Raw genomic sequence first — 19,892 nt, 5'->3', positions numbered from 1 at the left:
GGAGATTGCTTCTTCATCAACAGGTGGCTCGACGACCAGAGGCTCCGTTATAACCGGGCCCTCTAGCACCCTAACTTTTTCCCGTAAAGCTTCGACCTCGAGTTCCAGCCTTTTTCTATCCAAGCACCCTTTACAATTGAAACTATCAGCTACTATACCCCTAGACCAGGGAAACCTCCCGTCGCAAGCTCTACACAACACTAGTCGAGGTCGAGGCATACTAACACTATTGCTAAAGCTAGATAATAATAATAATACTTAACAATAGGAAAATGAGAAACGTTAACTGGAAATTAAAATAATGTAAAATACATTACTATGCAAAATATACGTAAGAGACTATACGAAAAAATTACGTAAAGTAGAATGCTCAGCACTAAATCACGAAGAATAAAATAAATATGTATATAAAGAATACAACACCCTCTAAAAAAAGTATTAAGCTACGAAGTACAATTTATACTTATTAGAATTAGCTAACTATCTCAAAACACTAACACTACAACAATAGGCCCAAATGGAAGGAAAACAAAGTTATTGAGAGTACCCGGGAAAAAGTATACACTGTTTGCTAACACTAACGTCCAAAAACCTACGAACTTATATCAAAGAAGCGAGCGAACCTGGCGAAAAAACAACGAAAATGAAATGCGAACGAGAAAAATAAATATAAGTCGATCGAAAATACACAACGAAAATTTAAAATAAATGAGAGCAATATAAATAATACAAATACTTAGTACGTGACAAAAAATCTAACCCCAAAGGAAAAAGAAAAAAAATTTATATGTATAAAACTAACACCATAAACCAAATTCAAAAATATATACAAAAAAATATTTGCACAGTGTCCATAGAGCACTGCCCATCACTTTGACCGCCGAATCACTTTGACTACTAATTCACTTTAACCACCCATTCACTTTCATCGCCATCTTTGAGGGAGACGAACACCTTTTCATTTAAGAGGAGTGTAAACAAATATATAAAGTATATTTATAATATATATAAAAATTTATTAATATATAAAAATATTTAGTGTAAACAATATATAAAGGACTAAGAAAAAAAATAAATCACCGGAATTTTAAAGGTGTATAAAGGGGCCGTTCAAGTATTACGTAAGCAAATTTTCAGAAATTTTTGACCCCCCCTCCCTTGTCAGCAAAATTTCGTCATCAGCTCTGCCCCTCTGAATCCTAACGCATGTTGGTGGGATTAGAGACGTATACAGGAGGAGGACATGGAGGGGGGGGAGGCTCGTGCGCCCCCGCCCGACGATCAAAAATTTATTTTGTTAATGCAAAAAAAAATATATTTTTTAATTGAAATTTTGGAAGAAAATACCTTTATGCGTTATTACAATCAATTTCTAATAATTCCAATGTTATTTGATGGCCATGAACTCAAAACTCATTGCGACCTACCCTCTAAGTTATATATTAAGTCGCATAAACGACCTTGCCCACGGACCAAATATGGCCCTGGGGGTTCTCTGATGCGGCCTGCCCTCCTCAAACCTAATTTTGTAAAAATGAACTAAGCTGCACATTTTTACATATCGCTTAAGTGTCTCGTGGTACAATTCCAGAGTATTTAAACAGTCTGTGGCACATTTTCAGATCATTTAAATGACGCGGGACACAGTTCCAGAACACTCGAGCGATCCGCGACACATTTTAGAGCCCTTAGTGGCCCCCAGTGCGGTTCTACATCACTCAAGTTACACGCGGCACATTCTCAGATCATTTAAGTGATCCGCGGCATATAAATAAGGATCACTTGAGTGATGCGTGGCACAATTCCAGAGCACTTAAGCGGCCGGGACACAATTCCAGAGCACTTAAGCGGTCCGGACACATTTCCAGATCACTTGGATCCGCAAAACATTTAGAGATCATTAAAGTGGCACTGTAGGGCACTTATCAAGAAGGGGGAATGTTACTTCAAGCGCCCGCAAATTATCGAAATGTTTTTCTCGTTTTTGGGGCACCGAGTAAGAGGCCATTATGAATATTTAATATTTTCATAAAGGGTGGTTGATGACGCAAGCATTATCCAAACCCCCCTTCCCTCCTTGTCATCAAAAGTCATCAAATCGGAACCCCCCCCCACCCCCAATCGATGCTGACGTAATACTTGAATGGCCCCAAATATGTTAAAACTAATAAATGGATATACTATAATACAAATAAAATCTCACCGGGAATGTAAAAATAAATAGCTATGAGGGAAAAGAATGTGTATGATGTACACTGCTCAAAACAATTAGGGGAGCAAGCAAAAAAGTGAAGAAAACCGTGCGAGACAGCCACGTATTGGCATACAATGGATAGTACACGCGTATCAATGCGCAATACAGAAAAAAGACGTAAAAAAATTTGGAATTAAGCTTTAATTCTTTGAAAATATGGAAAAAACATGAAAAGATGATTTAGGGCAACAATTTGGTTACATGTAAACGATAAAAAAAAGTACTGTTTAGACATGATGCGTGAGTTTTAATAGGGCGTGTGGTCTCCTCGAACAGCTAAGACTGCTGCACACCTGTTTGCCATGGATGCGATGAGGTTATCGATCAGACTTTGGGGAATACTGTTCCATTCCTCAAGAAGTGCAATCTGCAAGTCTCGGACAGTAACAGGCGGCCTTGGTCGCGCAGAAACATGCTCGATTGGATTCAGGTCAGGAGAGCACGCTGGCCATTCCATACGCAGTATTGTTTCAGCTTCAAGCATGTTCTCCACCAGACGAGCTCTATGTGGTCGGGCATTATCCTCCTGGAAAACAAAGGAATCTCCAATGGCTCCAGCTTAAGGGATGACATGAGGTCGCCGTATCTCGTCTGCATACCTTCGGGCCGTCAAAGTGCCATTCCGAATGATATGCAGGTCCGTACGTCCGCCTATGCTGATTCCACCCCATACCATCCAACCAGCTCGTCTGTATTGTGACTTTTCACGAACGAATGCGGGGTTATTTCGAGTGCCCCTGTCCCTCCATACCAGAACACGTCGGGTGTCACACTCCAGACTGAATCGAGACTCGTCCGTAAACAGCACTTGGCTCCAATCATGTTGCTCCCAATCTCGATGTTCAGCAGCCCATCTTCTTCGGGCCGCACGGTGGCGTGGAGTCAACGGAATGCAGACCATTGGCCTACGTGCATAGAGCACTCCCTCATGAAGCCGATTACGTACTGTTTGGCTGGACACCCTTCGTCCTGTTGCCAAGAGCAACCATCTTTGCAGCTGCGTAGCATTCTTTGTTCTGTTTCGACAGGCTGTTAACCGTATATACCGGTCATCAGTTGCTGTAATGGCGCGTGGCCGACCTTGCCCTGGTTGACGTCTAACATTTCCTGTTTCTTGGAATCGATTCCACAGCCTTGACACAACACTTCTGGCGATTCCAACAGCGTCCGCGACACTACGTTGTGTTTGCCCGGATTCCAGTCTGCCTATAACACGCGATGCCATGGATTCCGGTAAATCACGTTGTTGAGACATCCTCAAGTCACCTTGTGTCAAAAAAAAATACTGCGCAATCGAATTTCACAGTTACGGCAGTAAAACAGACGTTTCTGCAACATCCCGATTTCTGGCCTTATCTCCTTTTTCTGGTTTTTGATGTCATGAACTTTCATTTGCATATGAAGTTTTCTTCTTCCGTTTCCTGCTAGGCTTTAAATTAAGGATGATTCATTTTATGTTACTTATCGGTATACATCTTTGCGTAATTTTGTTAAAACCATGTGCTTCCCTAATTGTTTTGAGCAGTGTATAAACAGCTATGAAAAAATAAATATATAAAAATCACAAGGATGACGAAAATTAAAGTTTCCAACGTCATTAAATTATCGTTTGGCATGTCACATTTTCTATGAGAGGGGGTCGTTCTTAAATTATCATTTTGTCTAACTTACTTTTTTTCAAACAGGTTTGATGAGGGCTTAAATTATTTTTTTGAAATAAAAAATTATCGTGTTTAGCAAAAATACGATACCAAGGGACCTTTCCTAAATTAAATTTTTTTTACGTCACATTTTCAGAGGTTGTTATTCTCAAAGGGATCGTCATCAGATTATCGTTTGGAATTTTCTTTTCTATCCCAAGTGATGAGATTCTTTTCAAGGAGGGGTCATTCCTAAATCATTGTTAGGAAAAATTTTTTTATCCCCATGTTTTCAAATCTGATGTGATGCGATTTTCCACAAGCTCGTTCATAAATCAGCTAGTAAAAATGCATGTAACAAGTTCTTACGGAACAATTTACTTGAATATATCACCACTTTATTTTCGTATACGTCCTTACAAAATTATCGTTTTCACTAATACCGTGACGTCACAACACTGCGTGATGGGATTGTTTCAAAGAGGGGTTGTATCGTTCGGAAAATTTTTTGTGAAATTTGTCACAACTCTGACGTCACATCGCTCCCTAAGATTCTACCTTTTTTGTTAATTTCATGCCCATGGCGTCAGGTCGTTTATTCTAAAAGACTTCCTTTTTTTCACAGGGGATCGTTCTTGAATTATCGTTTACACATTATTAAATTATCGTTTAGAAAACTTTTCATGCTGACATGTTCTTTTACATTCTTTAATTTATCTTGAAATATGAGTTCTTTTTATACAAATACAAATACAACGTCACTATTGAGTAACTATTGAGTATAGTATGAGTCACTATTGAGTCACTATTGATAACTAACGTTATCTAATTGAGAGAATTTTCCGAGCTGTAAAATAAAAGAGCTACCACAAATCAAGAGTTTTCATTTTTATTCTCTCTCAATTTTTAAATAATTCTCTTCAATGAAGCATTTCAAATTTTCATAATTAATCAAGCAATTTTTCGCGACGTTATCATTTCCCACTAGAATTTTAGCGATGTCATGAAAGGCAATCAAAGTGAAACCATGATCGTAACAGATGTAATATGTTATCATGCAACTGTAGGCATTCGTGCCCAGCTGATAACACATAGCGCATATACATGACACAACTAAATATTTTTTTTCCTACGAAATCATAACTTTCTTTTCAACTTCCGACTATAGCATCGGTAATGTAGAACTCGTGTTCATCACTTTAGCTTGTTTTTTTTTTTTCTTTTACGCTAATATCTATTATTTTTTTCCCAATGACATCCACTCTAATGTTCTGGTTACAATAACAGTTTTTGTTGGAAAAACTATAAGTTGTGAAAGAAGGAGAGGGAAAGCTTTAATGCAGTTCTTCCATCTACTCTAAACCGAGATATCACACTTAGTACGAGAAGAAGTTAAAGAGAAGTCGAATTAGCATCGAACAGTCAACCATCAGGCAGACTTTATAGCTTTCATACAAAATAGTAATTTTTTTCGCATGCATTTGTTAATCTTAAAGAAACTCCACGACGTTTTAGTGATCTCACACTTACACTTATTCATAAAACAATAAAGAGAAATCATTTTACGTTTCTTGTTCCGAAATTTTACAACAATCTGCCATCTGACATTCTTGACTGCACTTCAATATTTGTATTAAAAAAACGTCTCAAACAATATTTGCTCTCTATAAATGATATTGAAAGCTATTTTTAATATGCAATATATTTTTTCCCTATTGAGCTCTCGCAAGAAAGGAAAACACAACCCCATCACTCAAAAATTTCTGAATCGCACCTTCCGTTGTTGTTGTCATTATTTATTTTATTCATTTATAATTTATATTAATAAAACAAATCACTAATTTTAATTTAAATCAATGTAATATTTTGTGTCTGCGTATATGTATGTTATATTCATTAGATGATCTCTCAGTCTTGCGTTTTTTCATTGTTTTGCTCGTTACTTATTTATTTGTTTATTTTAGTTTATTATTAATATTAACAATTCGTGTTTGAAAATTAACTCAATAATAATTGCGTTCACCAGTATGGATCGACAACGATCCCTTGGATGGATTTTCTTTGTTTTGCCAATGTAAGTTTTATGATGTGATGAATAAAATTGAATTGAATTGATTCCCGTTTATTCATCCAATCTCGTACACGTTGCTGAGTCCAAAAAAATGAAACATTTGAAAAAAAAAAAACGTCAAGTTTAAAAATAGATAAATTTGAAGAATAATTTTGCTTTTTTGAGTTTTGCTACAAAAAATTTCCATTTTAATGATGAGGATTATATAGACAACCAAAGAAAAGATCTTTTATTTATTTATTTTTGTTCCTCTATATGTATGATCACAAAACAGTTTGTGAAACTATGACAGTGAAATTGAATAAATCATGCCGATCAAAACACGTGTCACCCTTCGATACTATGTTTAAAATGTTGATACTAACAGGAAAACAAAATATTTTTAGCGTTGATTTTATTTTTATATTGAGCATAAAATAGTTTAAACCAAATTATTGAAGAAATTTATATTTATCACAATTGACTACGTCCGCGCGAGCGCGAGACACTTTTAAAAATAGAGCAGTTTATAACTTAGAATTGATGTTTGTAGTTAAAATTGAATTATTTTTATTCCACAAGTCTCTCTCCCGTGGTCTCATTAAGATACATCGAAAATTTAGCTGTGTTTTGGTTAGCACGGTAAGTAGCCACCTGCAATCATGAAGTCCTTGATGACAGAAAGTGCGTCAATGAAATAATAAATAGTTACGCAACGCGCAGGAGAACGAAACACGGGTGACTGCGTCAGTTTAGATCCCCGAAAGCTTGAACGCGATAAGTTAAGTTCATTTAGTATCACCCATAAATTTAATACACGTTATAATTGAATTAGTGGAATCAAATCCTGGGGTGCTGTGGGTGCTCAGCATCCCCGATAATTTGTGGTATGGGACCAAGCACCCTCAGAATTGATAAGAAATCAAAATTTTCTACCTAAAGCTCAAGGCGAGCTCACCCATAGATTCGAAACACTTCCGACGTCACTGAATTGCATCCGGTTAATACAAAATACTTAACGGTAAACCCAAAGATGCGGTCACCCTCTTACCATGACCAAATAATAGAATTACTTTTTCTTTTAAACTCTTCAATAAAACTTTTTTTTCTACGGTCGCTCTTCTTTTTACGGACGATTTTTTTTTTGTCTGTTCTGCCGGTCCTCGGAAAAAACGGGGCTTTCATTAAATTCGGTTCTATGGTAGCCAGAAATTTTTTTTATGACTCGCAATAGTCACGATCACGTGACTACACCTGTAGTAGTTATTTTGGTACCAAGATTTGTCATTTTTTAGGGGAGAGAAACCAGCCCCCCAACAACTACGTCTTTGACTCGATCATCAGTGTCCGAAATCAGTTTGCGAAATTATCACCATCAATTTTTAAATTTAGCGTAAAATTGAATGTGACGACGTGCTTTTCGAATTGGACTCGGAAAATGTAGTGTAAAATTCTAGAATTGTACTTTTTGAATCGAAATTTTCTTAATTTTTTCATTTTACTTCTTCACTTAAATTTGCAATTTTCTTTTCTGACTGCAGGAGCGGTCGTAGCGAGAGAATACGGACTACCATGTGTTGTTGGTTCGCAAGGAACGACTAAGATATTCAAATCAGGTACGCATCAACCTTCCTATAAGAACTGTAACTTATTCACGCGTAAATTTTTGTTGGGAAAATATTCACTGATATTCTATAACCAGACGTGTATTTACTTTGTGGGGTTTTCAGGCTCAGAAGACAAGTTCAAAGGAGCGGTGAGTTTGAGGAGGGGGGGGTCAAGAAAATTAACAGGATGAGCGAAGAGAGGCAAGATTTTTATAGCTCACAGGCAAAAAAAAAAAACTCTAATCCGCCTCTGCCTAAAGAGCGAAGGATAAAAATGAGGAAGTGATCAAAAGAGTGACTTAAAGTGTTTGCAAGAACGTGAGCGATCTAGCGCGCGTGTAAGTACGTGAGTGACCAGAGCGTTTGGAAGCATGGGAATGACCAAAAGAGGGACCCAAAAAGTTTGCAAGCACGTGAGTGACCAAAAGAGTAAGAGACTATACCTAGACAGCAGGAGACTAGGTCAGTGAGTGACCAAAAGAATTGCCTAGAGAACAAGGGACCAGGCCAGTGAGTGACCAAAAAAATTGCCTAGAGAACAAGGGACCAGGCCAGTGAGCGACCAAAATAATGACTAAGAGCGTGTGCAAGAATTTGAATGATTAAAAGAGTGACCTAAAGAGCAAGGCATCAAGTCAGTGCACGACTAAGTAAGTGTGCAAGCATGTGAGTCGGACTAAATGAGCCACTTAGAGGCAGAGGCGTATTTACAGGGTTGGGGGACTAAACGGGAATGCCTAGGGTGGCAAATGCGAGGAATGAGTAGTACAGAAAATTAGACTATAATGGAAGAGGGGGCGGAAATATTTGTAGGGCCCGCAGGTGGCGAAACCTTAAATCCGCCTCTGTCTAACTTGAACGGGAAGATAGAGACAATCACAATGAACTACTTTCCTACAACATATCAATTCGGTGGCATTCCACATGACCGGAAATGCCACTTATATAAGATAATAATGAGTTATATAAGATAGGTTTGGTTTATTTCTGGTGGTATCGTATCTTCCCCTAAATCTCTAAATGTTTTTAGGTGGAGTTTTTAGCTATTACGTGTAATGCTTATTGTAAGTGCTTATTGGAGAGCTATACACACAGGTGACATTCCAAATTGTTTGCATAGCAGATATTCCCGCAACAGTTGACTTGAAAACACACTTTTTCCATTATATGAAGCTTTCAAATGACATTCAAATTAAAACCTCAAAATTCGTTCAAGCGGTCGTTACATGAAAAAAAACTAACTTTGATCTTTGAAACTAATTAGATCCTGCTTCGAACAGGCATTTGCAAAAAATTCAAATGCAACATTTATCGAGGTATTAAATATTAAAAATTGCTATATGTTATGTTAACTTATATCACAGTTTTGGTAAATTATCATTAAAAGTTGCCGTTTTTTAGGGACTGTATATGAATAGAATAAACTCAACCATTTTATTTTTTTTATCAATAAATAGCTATTACATTTTTTGATAATAATTTTGACATAGTTTTTGCGATTTTGAATCGAATTTACGTTTTGCAATTTGTGAACCACATTCTTAGTCGTTGGTAATAAATGCTGAAAATTTCAATCCAAATATCTCCGATAGTATTGCATTCAAAATATGCAATTTTTTAATGACTTTTTAATGAATTTTTTTAATACGACACCCTTGGAAAATTTAAGACATTCTGAGCAACTGCACGCCATTTGAAAATCATTTATAACCGCAAGTATTTTACTGAAATCAACGATTGTAGATTCACTGTGCAAACAATTTGGGGTAGCCTGTGGAATCCTTCAGCACTGAAAAATATTTTTTTAATTTTATTCCACACCAATAGGTAACATAGTTGTTCTTGACGGAACGAAAGGGACAATAAAGAAAATTGGATCTGAATGATGATTCGTGCACTCAAGAAGCGACACATGTCGGGGAAAACTTGCGTCATTTCGTAAAGACTCTACATTTCTCAAACCATCATTTATGAAAACATTTCAAAGATGTACAGAGTATGGCATATAGTATTAAATTTAAAAATAATATATTGTCTTTAATCATCATTTTCTCTAAAAGTCATCTTTGCACTGACCATAATTCTTCCAGGAAAATATGAAAAATTTGAATTTTCCATAATACGAGATAGTGCCAAATGTGAAAAGGAAAGAAAAATTGGGCTGTGTGTCATAGACACGGCCGCAAGTTTTGACGTGAATACGTTCTTTGTGTTTTGAATCGAGAGGTAGGTACTGTGATAATGAAATTGGTATCATCGAATTTGAATTTTTGGAATAGTTACCAATTTCGTCTATTTGCGTTGAGGAACTACCAAAATATAGCATAAAATAGTTTCGTTACGAATATGGGCAGCGGGTCTGGTGCCAATAGCAGAAAAGGCATGAAAACTAGAACATCATTGGATTTGTTTCAGAAATCCCTATTAGTAGACACCATTGGTTTTTATTCGCATCGTGATCCTCTCGAGATAGAACGCAAAACAAATCCGTAACTAAAACGCGTTGCAAGCCTGTCGCCCTGACCTGAGAGAGAGAAAAGTGGTATTTATTTATTTATTTTTATTCAAAACAGAGTGGTATCATTGGATTTGTCTTAACGGAATCTACCCGCAAAGATAAAAAAATTCACTGATACACTGGTAACCCTGATACTACCTAGATATGAGCGTTTAAAGCATTTCGTTATGCAAGTTTTTGGAAATGCATTCAGTATCGCCAGATGATTTAATAGACGTATTAACGGCAGAAGTTCCTTATCGTCAGCAAAATTCCCAATTATCGCCGAAACCATGTAAAAATAACCTGCGAAGTTTTTACGTCCTTACAAAAATTTTTTATAGAATTTTTTCAGAGCAACTGAAAACCTGGAGTAGATAAGCATCAAAATGACCATATTTCATCGACAGAAATACGGGAAATACAAGTCCCAAATACAAGATAATGCCAACTCTCGTAAAAACAAACGTGACTCAAAACTCGAATTGTGTAATCGTCTCCAGGCTTCTTTGATCAAAGCAAAAGCAAATAAAATTGATCTTATGGTGCATGACTCATCGAAATAGTTTTGGCTGTTACGGCAAGATGAGAGAAATACGAAATTTGTATTTTTAATTAATTATAAGAAATTTAATTTCTTTCTTCAACGTCAGAAAAAAAAAAACATGCATGTCCTTATACTTTTTTCAAGTTTTAACCTTTACTATAACTTCAAAAACTTTTTTCTAAAAGAATGTGCAGCACTCATCGAAATTAATTTTAGTGAAAAATGTTTAATTCCACTTGTAGTTGTCACTCTAAAATATTCATTCACGCACAAGCACACATTTTCAAGATATAGCGGTTTTTTGATTGTGCCCTTAAATTTTTTTGCACCGTCTTGAAGTTAACGGCTACAGAGTCAACGACTGTTTAAAAATTTGTGACACGATGTATAACTTAATGACACAAAAAAACATGACGGTTTCGTTGAATAAAATACATTTATTTTTACACAAAATATGGACAAATAATAGCAATAAATTACGAGCTTCGGCATCTTGGTTTCCCTTAACATTGTAAATATTCGATACCTCACTCTCGAGATAAAGTATTCATAAAATTGATGCAAAATGCGCGTAACAACTTATTTCTTCTGCTTACAATCCTTTCCAAAACTTATATGTGCAGCATTATGTATCATTTTCTGAGCAGTAGATATTATAGAAAAAAAAACATTCGTTTCGTTTCTTGGTTTCCAATCCACAATAGCACTTGATGAATCCCAAAATAAAATTTAGTGGAATTTTCAGAATTTTGAGTAAAATGCATTCGCTAGTAATTTACCGAGAACTTGCTGCTGTCGTAGTTCAATAGCAACGGAATATTGCAATAAGCCTGAAGACAATCTGGGTTCTTAACGTTGTTTACTTCTGGAATGGTATTTGAGCTGATGATCTGTTTGACGAGTCGTTCCATTTTCTTGCCGTTCAGATTGTACTGGAAAATATAATTTAAATTAAAATGTCATTTTTATTTCTGATATTTAATCCATTAATCGGCAATGACGAGAGATCTCGTCTCCATAAAAGCATCTTATTTTAGCATTAACACATGCCCAGATATTTTGTAAAGTTGATTTCTCAATGGAAAACTTTTTCCGTATAACTCCTTAGTTTGTACATGCTGCAAATCGGGAGAAAGCCTACTGCATTGAAGGAGATATGGCATTTTAAAGGAGGGGGGGGGGGTTTAGTAATTTCTAATTGCCGCTTGAAGGTTTCAAAAATATTACTTTACACAATTTTTTGTTTACTTGATGAGGAAAATAACTTAATAAATACAGTAGTTGAGTACATTAATTTCAAATTATGACCAAGAGAGCCATTGTTCCAACAATCTCATTGTTATTTAGCCTCGAACGATATACAGACCATATTCTGATGAACCTGTGAATATACGGTAGAACTGCTCTCATGTGTGAGGTTTATAAATTTCATTTATTTCATTGTGAAATAGAACTCATGGGTTAAAAACAACTTAGAACTCGTTTTCGTAAAATAACAACGTTAATGCAGTACTTCGTGTTTGTTCAAGGAGGAATTTCGACTGATCTGCCAAAAAAAAGTGGACGCTAGACGAGTCCAAGTGAAGCATAAACACTGTAGCAACTCTGTCCTATCCTAACCTTTTTCTAGTTATGGTGGATAGAAGTAAACCTATCGAATCTGAAAAGATTTAAATTTGTGAAGTTCCTGAATGACTTATATGCAAACTATAAATATATTTAAAAAGATAAAAAAAAATCTTATGTGACACCATTTCTGTAAGAATAACTGGATTCATTGGTGAGCTACCAGTGCTAAAAGATTGGCAAACTGTAAAATCGAATAGTCGACAAAATCTGTAACCCCCAATTCAGCACACACTCTTCTTTCTAGATGCAATCGGCCAAATTTACCATAAACTTTTCCAAAGGCACCAGCTTTCGGAAGAGGCTACAATAAACCATATCAGTGATGTTGTTCAGGAAAAATGTATCCTTTTGTTTGCAATACATCGCTTAAATCGGTGTTCATGGAAGTGACATTCGAAATTGGTGATTACAGTTTTTGGCAACCGTTTGATTTTGCAGAAAAAATCCCATAAAAGCGGGCTTTCCTAGGAGCAGGTTACCTGCATCGTGTGCAGCGTGAAAACGCTGATTGGTTAAAAAAACGTGAATTTCACGTTTTTAACTCTAACTTATGTTATTAAAATTGATTTTATTTCAAGAGGCTTTCCTGTAACTTATATAAGAACCATCTTTTTTCATGGTCAACCCTGTTTTACGAAATATTTTTATGTCCCGCTAAGACAGGGCCGTGATTTCAACTTTTTCCGGGGGGGGGGGACAAAACACATGTACTCAATGTATCTATATATATATACCATTTACCATTTGTAGTGTATTTTCAAATACCCTCCCTCCCAAATGACGGGCCTGCGCTAAGAGGGGGTTTTTGCTGTATTTACTAATTTTTGAGAGCTTACCGGAATATCAGTGATAGGCAGGATAACTTCGGGAACATGTAAAAAAGTCAATTCCTGGATGATATGCTCGTGTATTTTGTTCACGAGCTGCTGGTTGAAATTTTCGTCTCTGGCTTTGACGAACAGCACGGCTCTCATGTCTCCCTTGTTGTTGGCCTGCTGGACGCATATGCTGTCTGATATCTCTTCAATTGCGTGGACTGAAAATAAAAGGATTGCGTATATTTAATTTCCAGCGAAATATATTTTACGTTATGTTTTTTAGAATTTCTCGTATCGAAATTCTTATAAACAAAAAATTTGATGAGAAGTACGAATACAGCGGTGAGCGTGAAAATAATACAAGAGTAATGACATCCAGCTTCAAAATTCCCATGAACCGGATCTGAATCGTTCCAATTTCACGAAGCAGAACATTTACTGGCTAATAACAAAATATTTCTTCATTGATTTCGAGAATATTACTTCGAGGCCAACACTGGCTTAGCCTGGCAAGAAATCAAAAAAAAAAAAAAAAAAAATAGAATCCACACACCGATGCAATTCAATTGACACCGAATACAGTACACGCCGCTAGTAAAATTACCGGTTAATAAAATGAAATCAGTCACTTTATAATCATTCTTTATAATTCTTTATAATCTTTCCCAGACCAATCCAATTGAATCGTTAAAACGAAATCGAATCAAGAGAGAGAAGACCACACAATCATATAATATAATTTCCTTTTAATAAAATCAAGCCACTGCTTCAAAAGAAGCTGGCATAGGTTTGGTCTGCCTGCGCCATTTTCTATGAGAAAAGTTATTTTTATGTCAAATTTTAAGCAAAATTCATAGAGTGACTCTGCAAAACAGACTAATCCAAGTATTTCGAGAAAATCTAAGCATAATTTGTTTGGGAACATTCGTATAAAAACCAACTTTAACATATTTGTATAATGACACTTAGATATCTCCGTAAAATTGGGAAGCGGGGTGTGTCCGGTCCTTCAATGTTCAAAGTATAAGAACTATAGACATTACATGTCGTAGTTTAATTAATTAATAACAGATTACTTTTTTATTAATAAAAAATACCAATTCATTTGCATAGAGTATATTGTACTTTACAATTGATTTGTATAATAAAAAATAACGCCGCCTGGCAGTCAAGTGGTTCGGAAGCTAGCCTCTCACTCACTGTACAGGTCTGGGTTCGGGCATGGATGTTTACTAACGCTAACAAATTCCCTGGATGGATCATGCTGATCCCTTGGGAACATGTGATGATGACTTTATTTATTCAAAAAATATATATATAGAATGTATATTACATTATCGAAGTTTTGGAACATATATTTTTCTTTTTTTAGGTATTTTGATTCGCCGGTTATAAAAATCAGCATCTTAACAAAATAAAAATAGATCAGGATAAAAGGGATTGTAGAAAGCGGGGGGGGGGTAGAGGCACTCTTTCCCTTACCAAGTCCAAACGGGCCCCCCCCCCGACCAGACTTTCACGGGGCCCCTTTATGATGAATTTATATCGTGAAAAACAAAAAAATTATTAAAATCAAATCACCCCGGGCCCCAGGGCTGGAGCCTTGTCAGCCCACCCCTTGTGGGGGCCATGTACCTCACACTAACTAATTTCTATTATTAATGTGATTCAAATGTAGCTTCTTAAGCGTTTCAATTATGTGTTTTCGTTATTGCATATTTCAAATAACTAAAGACAGTATAATAATGCCCTTTTTTTTGTTAGATGTTTGGTACTTACTCGCCCAGTAGATAACTTCAGAGTTGAATCTTTCACCGAACTGTTTAATGACTTCATCACTAAAAATTACAAATGGTAAAATTGAAACATCGTTCTTGTTAAAATCAATGAAAGTATACATTTTCAAACACAACAAAACTAATCCGTACATGCTCTATCGTGAAAATTCCTCATGGGAATTTCTAATAAATTTTGATTACATAGAGCAGCGATTCACAACGGGCTCCGCGGCCGCTCGAGGAAAAAAAAAACAGTATAATTTGAAGAAAATAATTATTAATATTTTTGAATAATAAATAAAAATAAATCAGTAACTTTGATATAAATAAATAAAAATAGGACTACGGGGCTCCGCCATAGAAATTATATACCAGAAAGGGCTCCGTGGGTCAAAAAAAGGTTGAGAACTACTCACAAAGAGGAACGTTGTGTGTGTGTGTGTGTGTGTGTGTACGGGGCTGGAACGCATTTATGTTGTCAACACTATGCTTCCTTCGTGTTATACTGGTACTGCCAGCTTTCTTTGTGAAATATTTAAGTGAAAATAGCGAATACCTGTATTTTCATGTTATGCAAGTATCGCGTTGAAGATCCGCATGCTCTCTGCGGGAAGACTTTTTCAAATAGTAGAATGGCTTACATCCGCTCCTCGAAAGAAGTTGAAAAACCGCAAAAGAAAACAACTTCAACCGACCACCACTCTGCCACCAATGGACAGAAAATTGCAAATTTGTTTCAAATAAAGAATTTTTAAACTTTTAAACTGCTAAATACATACATTTTATCACTATAGTATCGACATGTCAGCTGTATATATATTTTTTTTTTCTTGGTAGATACTCAGGGCTTGCATTCTTATAATAAAATAAATATTTTTATGCACTCTAATTGGCTCAATTTCAAAAACCCTCATTAACGTAAAGCGTTTCTCACATATCATTATAAAATAATTATTGAAGTAAATACCTTCTGCCAATGATAATGATTCCTTTCGTCACGGGATCGATATAAATCTCGTCGTTCTGTGTCCAAACACCTATGGATAAATTGCCGATTTAACAATGATTAGTATAATTACCGAATTTATCTTAATTAAAACTTCCTATGGTTAAATGATGGTTTTGAATTCTGGGTTTCAAAATCTGATGCGAAACTTACTTTAATATTGATATATAGCACGCAATTAGTCTCAATACACAGGGTATCCCATATTGGAGTAGTTAAAATATTTAAGGAATCGGGAAATTTGAATTCGAAAAAGTTACTCTAATATCAAAGAGGGGAAATTTTTTGGTGCGAAAAAAGATTAGTTCCAATTTTTGTCGATAGAAGGCATTGCACGAGATCAAGTCACTGGAAATATGCAAAACAGAGATTTATTAAATGTAGGGCGTGATATTTACAGCTTATTTCTACACTTTCTGTGACTGGTGCTCACATAAGGTTTCATTGTGATGTTGACATTGGTGGATAAATCACTGCTGGTGAAGTTGTTTCATGTCGAATCGCCGACTTTCTTGTCTTTATTCCAAACCGAGCTCAACTCCTGTCTGTAGCAATGGGCAATTCACTAAGGAGTGAGTTGTGTCGGAAGTGTTAATGTGTATACCTAACGGTCTGACTGCGTATACAGTGTTGTGTATGATTTTTTAGTACAATGATTTGTACTATTGTGGGCCATTTGTAATCTCTAGACTTTTTTATGGGAAGATCGGCTCGCATTCCCACCTCGGAGTTTGAAACCACAGAAAACCAACATTAGCCGATCCGCACTGTGATGACACGAAAGCTTTACGAACGTTTCAGACGCAGAAGAGATTGAAGAATGGTTCAAGTTTAATCACTTCTGCCGCATTAATTTCCCAGGCCCTTTAACGACAAAAATTGGAACTAATATTTTTTCTTCACCTTAAAAACAAAAAAATCGCTCCTTCGGGCGAATAACTTTTTCGCAAACCTTAAGGGGCCATTCAAGTATTACGTAAGCAGATTTTTAGCTATTTTTGACCCCCCCCCCTTGTCAGCAAAATTTCGTCAGCACTGCTTTCCTCATCCACTACCACATATTTGGCTCAGAGGTGACGCGGGGGGAGAGAGATAAGACGATTAAATATTTATGTTGATGCAAAAAAAAGTTATCTAGAAAAATTAAAGTATCGGGAAAAAAAATTACCATAAAAATGCTATTTTTATCAATTTCTGCTAATTTCAATGCTATTTGAAGGCTAAAACTCAAAATTTATCTTCAAGAAATTCCTTGTCTCAGGGGTTTATTCTTAAGCCAGGGGTCTTCAATCTTCAACCTTTAGGGTATCGCAGGCCAAGTTGAAACTTCCCACGAAGCTCACTCTGGTCACCAACTCGTGCTGTATAATTGTAAGTTAAAAACCAGATTCACAAAGGTCGCTCTTGTAATTTTCAGTGGCATCTGGTTATACAGAGACCATCTCGGGGCCCCAAGTTAAATGGGCAAAATTAATTAAAGACTTATGAATGATTATATTGTTTCTTTTATTCTTTATCAATGCTTATTAGTTCTGAAATCATATCATTCACCAATTCTGAAAATGCTTTTGATTCATTACTTCTTTTAACTATTCTGAAACTTCTTTAAATGATTTTAAAATAATTTATTCAACTGACTTTTGACTGATTTTGGCTGATCTCCCCCTAGTTGTTGCCTTGAGTACTGGTGATTTCGAAAACATCCCACAATTCTGAATAACACGGCGTCTCTCAGAGGCGTAATTGCTTAATCAATTTTTTGTCTTTCAACGTTTTTAGCTATCTTCTAAAAACAGTGAACAGGCCACCCCAAAAATCCCGTGGCCCGCAGGCCATGCGTTGAAGACCCCTGTCCTTAGCCATTTGTGCCCCCTCCAAAGGTCGATCCTGCGTACGTCTCTGATTGAGATTTATCTTCGGGAACATGCATAGTGAGTCTGATACTGCTGGAGTGTATGCAACGGAGTATCATTTCTCACATGATTACCGACTGAGCGCACCATATTTTTAGCTTGTGTTTTCAGGTTTGAGCATCAATTAACGGAGTGGTATTTAGATTAATATGTAATCGTTGTAAGGGGGTGTGAAGTACCGCGCATTGAGCTCTCATTTTCTTTTTCATGGTTTCTCTAAATTCTAGAGAATTAAATCGGGGCTCTCCTCTTTAGGTTAACAATATAAAATTTGTGTACAAGACGGCGAGAACTAAAGAAGAAAATCAATATTTAAAAAACGGCTCTTAGAAGAGTATTTTTATTTTATTTTTTCCGGTTTCTACTATCTTCTTAATCAATATAAATTTGATTACCAACCTCCAGCAGTGTTCGCAGTTGTACACATGTGCGTTTGCTTAATCAATTTAATTACTTATTGATGTATCTATTTGATGTATCTTTTCTAACATTTGACGTACATGCTCATAAAATAACGTTGTAGGAATCAAAAGATTATACGGATTTATAAAGCATTATTCTCATTGCTAACAATCAGTGCTTTACAATACCCCGTTTAGGATTAAATGTATTCATATGAACATTCTCACGATATTTTCAAAACCATTTGATGTACTTTCTAAACATCTGGCTACTACGTTAAATAAAAAATATTGTTATATGTTACCAAAGTGATTATGTATGTGTTTAACAAAGCATTAGCATCACAGCTACACAATTCAAGGTTCTCAAATCTCAGTTAGAGGTGATTAAATGTATTTACACATGGGGTATACTTACATTCTTATAAGATCCTATAATACTATACAAAAACAAATACAACGCCACAACAGACAAAATGCCCAACGAGGTGGCTGATAAAAAGATGCCCATAAAGATATGGATGTCATATATTTCAAAAATACAGCAACCCAATTAAAAATTCAAATCACAAATATTATAAACAATATATACACATGATAAAATATTATACAATGCCCGTAAAGAATAATTATGGTTGTCTTATTCTAAGAATGGATAGCTTCTCGATTTACCCCAACATGTTTATCGTATTTCTTTTTAAACGTGTCAATTGTGTTACAATTTACTACCGCCGGGGGTAAGCTATTCCATTTATTAACAACCCTATTAGAGAAAAATTCCCTGCGACACCATAACCTTGCATTGTCCCTCACCAATCGATACTGGTGTCCCCTTGTAAAAGCAGTCGATTGGCGGTGTACTAAAAGTTCATGGTCCATCCTATCCATCCCATTGGAAATTTTGAACACTTCGATCTTATCTCCTCGACACCTGCGTTCATCCAATGTAAACATATTCAAAAAATAAAGTCTCTCTTCCTAACTCAAGCCCTGTGTGCCAATAAGGACACGCGTGGCTCTTCTCTGCACCCCCTCAACCAAGTCTATGTCCCTCTGTAGGTATGGTCTCCAAAACCTTACAGCATACTCCAGTCCAGCACGAACTAAGCCTCGAAAAAGCGGAAGAATGACTTTAGGACAACGCGAAGAGACCTTTCTGAAAATGAGACCAAGCATTCTATTCGCTTTTTTGACCACCGCTGAACAATGTTCAGAAAACTTAAGTCGCTCGTCAATGAGAATTCCCAAGTCGGTGACCCTAGTTGCATCCGGGATAGTGACACCATTCAACTCGTAAGAGAACCGTGGGTTGTTCGAACCAAAATGAGCGACCATGCACTTATCTACGCTAAACGTCATGCTCCATTCATTTGCCCATGCTGCAATCCTGTTTAAGTTGGTCTGGAGCAACTCCCTATCGCTTTCATTCCCAATTACCCCCATTAGCTTCACATCATCTGCGAATTTGCTAGTAATCCCATCGATACCCTGATCGAGTTTGTCGATAAAAAGTGCAAAAAGTATGGGGCCAAGGACACTTCCCTGAGGAACTCCACTTGTGACGTCTGTCCAACCAGAGAATTCCCCGTTCACCATAACGCGTTGCGACCTATCTCTTAACCACGATTCTATCCAATTCAGCAAGTTTCCCCCTATTCCAATCTCGTGTAAACGCTTCAAGAGTTTGCCATGTTGGACCCGATCGAATGAAAAAAGTGTAATTTTCTGGAGGTGGGTGGGTTTGAACTCATT

At 36.3% G+C, this 19,892-nt stretch overlaps 1 protein-coding gene across 2 annotated transcripts in view; it reads right to left on the bottom strand.

The window, feature by feature from the left end:
• Nucleotides 1-11,058: 11,058 nt before the first annotated feature.
• The window catches only part of LOC149070524 (acetoacetyl-CoA synthetase-like), a 76,005-nt gene continuing 67,171 nt past the window's right edge, over nt 11,059-19,892 (bottom strand). For both annotated transcript variants that reach the window (XM_089249089.1, XM_089249090.1), the window contains exons 16-19: nt 15,788-15,857; nt 14,822-14,880; nt 13,061-13,260; nt 11,059-11,527 (exon numbers count right to left, since the gene is read on the bottom strand). In XM_089249089.1, the coding sequence (XP_089105215.1) occupies nt 11,363-11,527; nt 13,061-13,260; nt 14,822-14,880; nt 15,788-15,857 (494 nt within the window). In that variant the 3' untranslated portion in view covers nt 11,059-11,362. The remainder of the gene's footprint in view (nt 11,528-13,060; nt 13,261-14,821; nt 14,881-15,787; nt 15,858-19,892) is intronic.

The sequence above is a fragment of the Pholcus phalangioides genome, unplaced genomic scaffold (assembly GCF_987345545.1).
Source record: "Pholcus phalangioides strain wild (caught in Gottingen) unplaced genomic scaffold, Ppha-v1.0 ptg000021l_1, whole genome shotgun sequence".
Classification (NCBI taxonomy): Eukaryota; Metazoa; Arthropoda; class Arachnida; order Araneae; family Pholcidae; genus Pholcus; species Pholcus phalangioides.
This window is presented reverse-complemented; position numbering and strand designations above follow the sequence as displayed.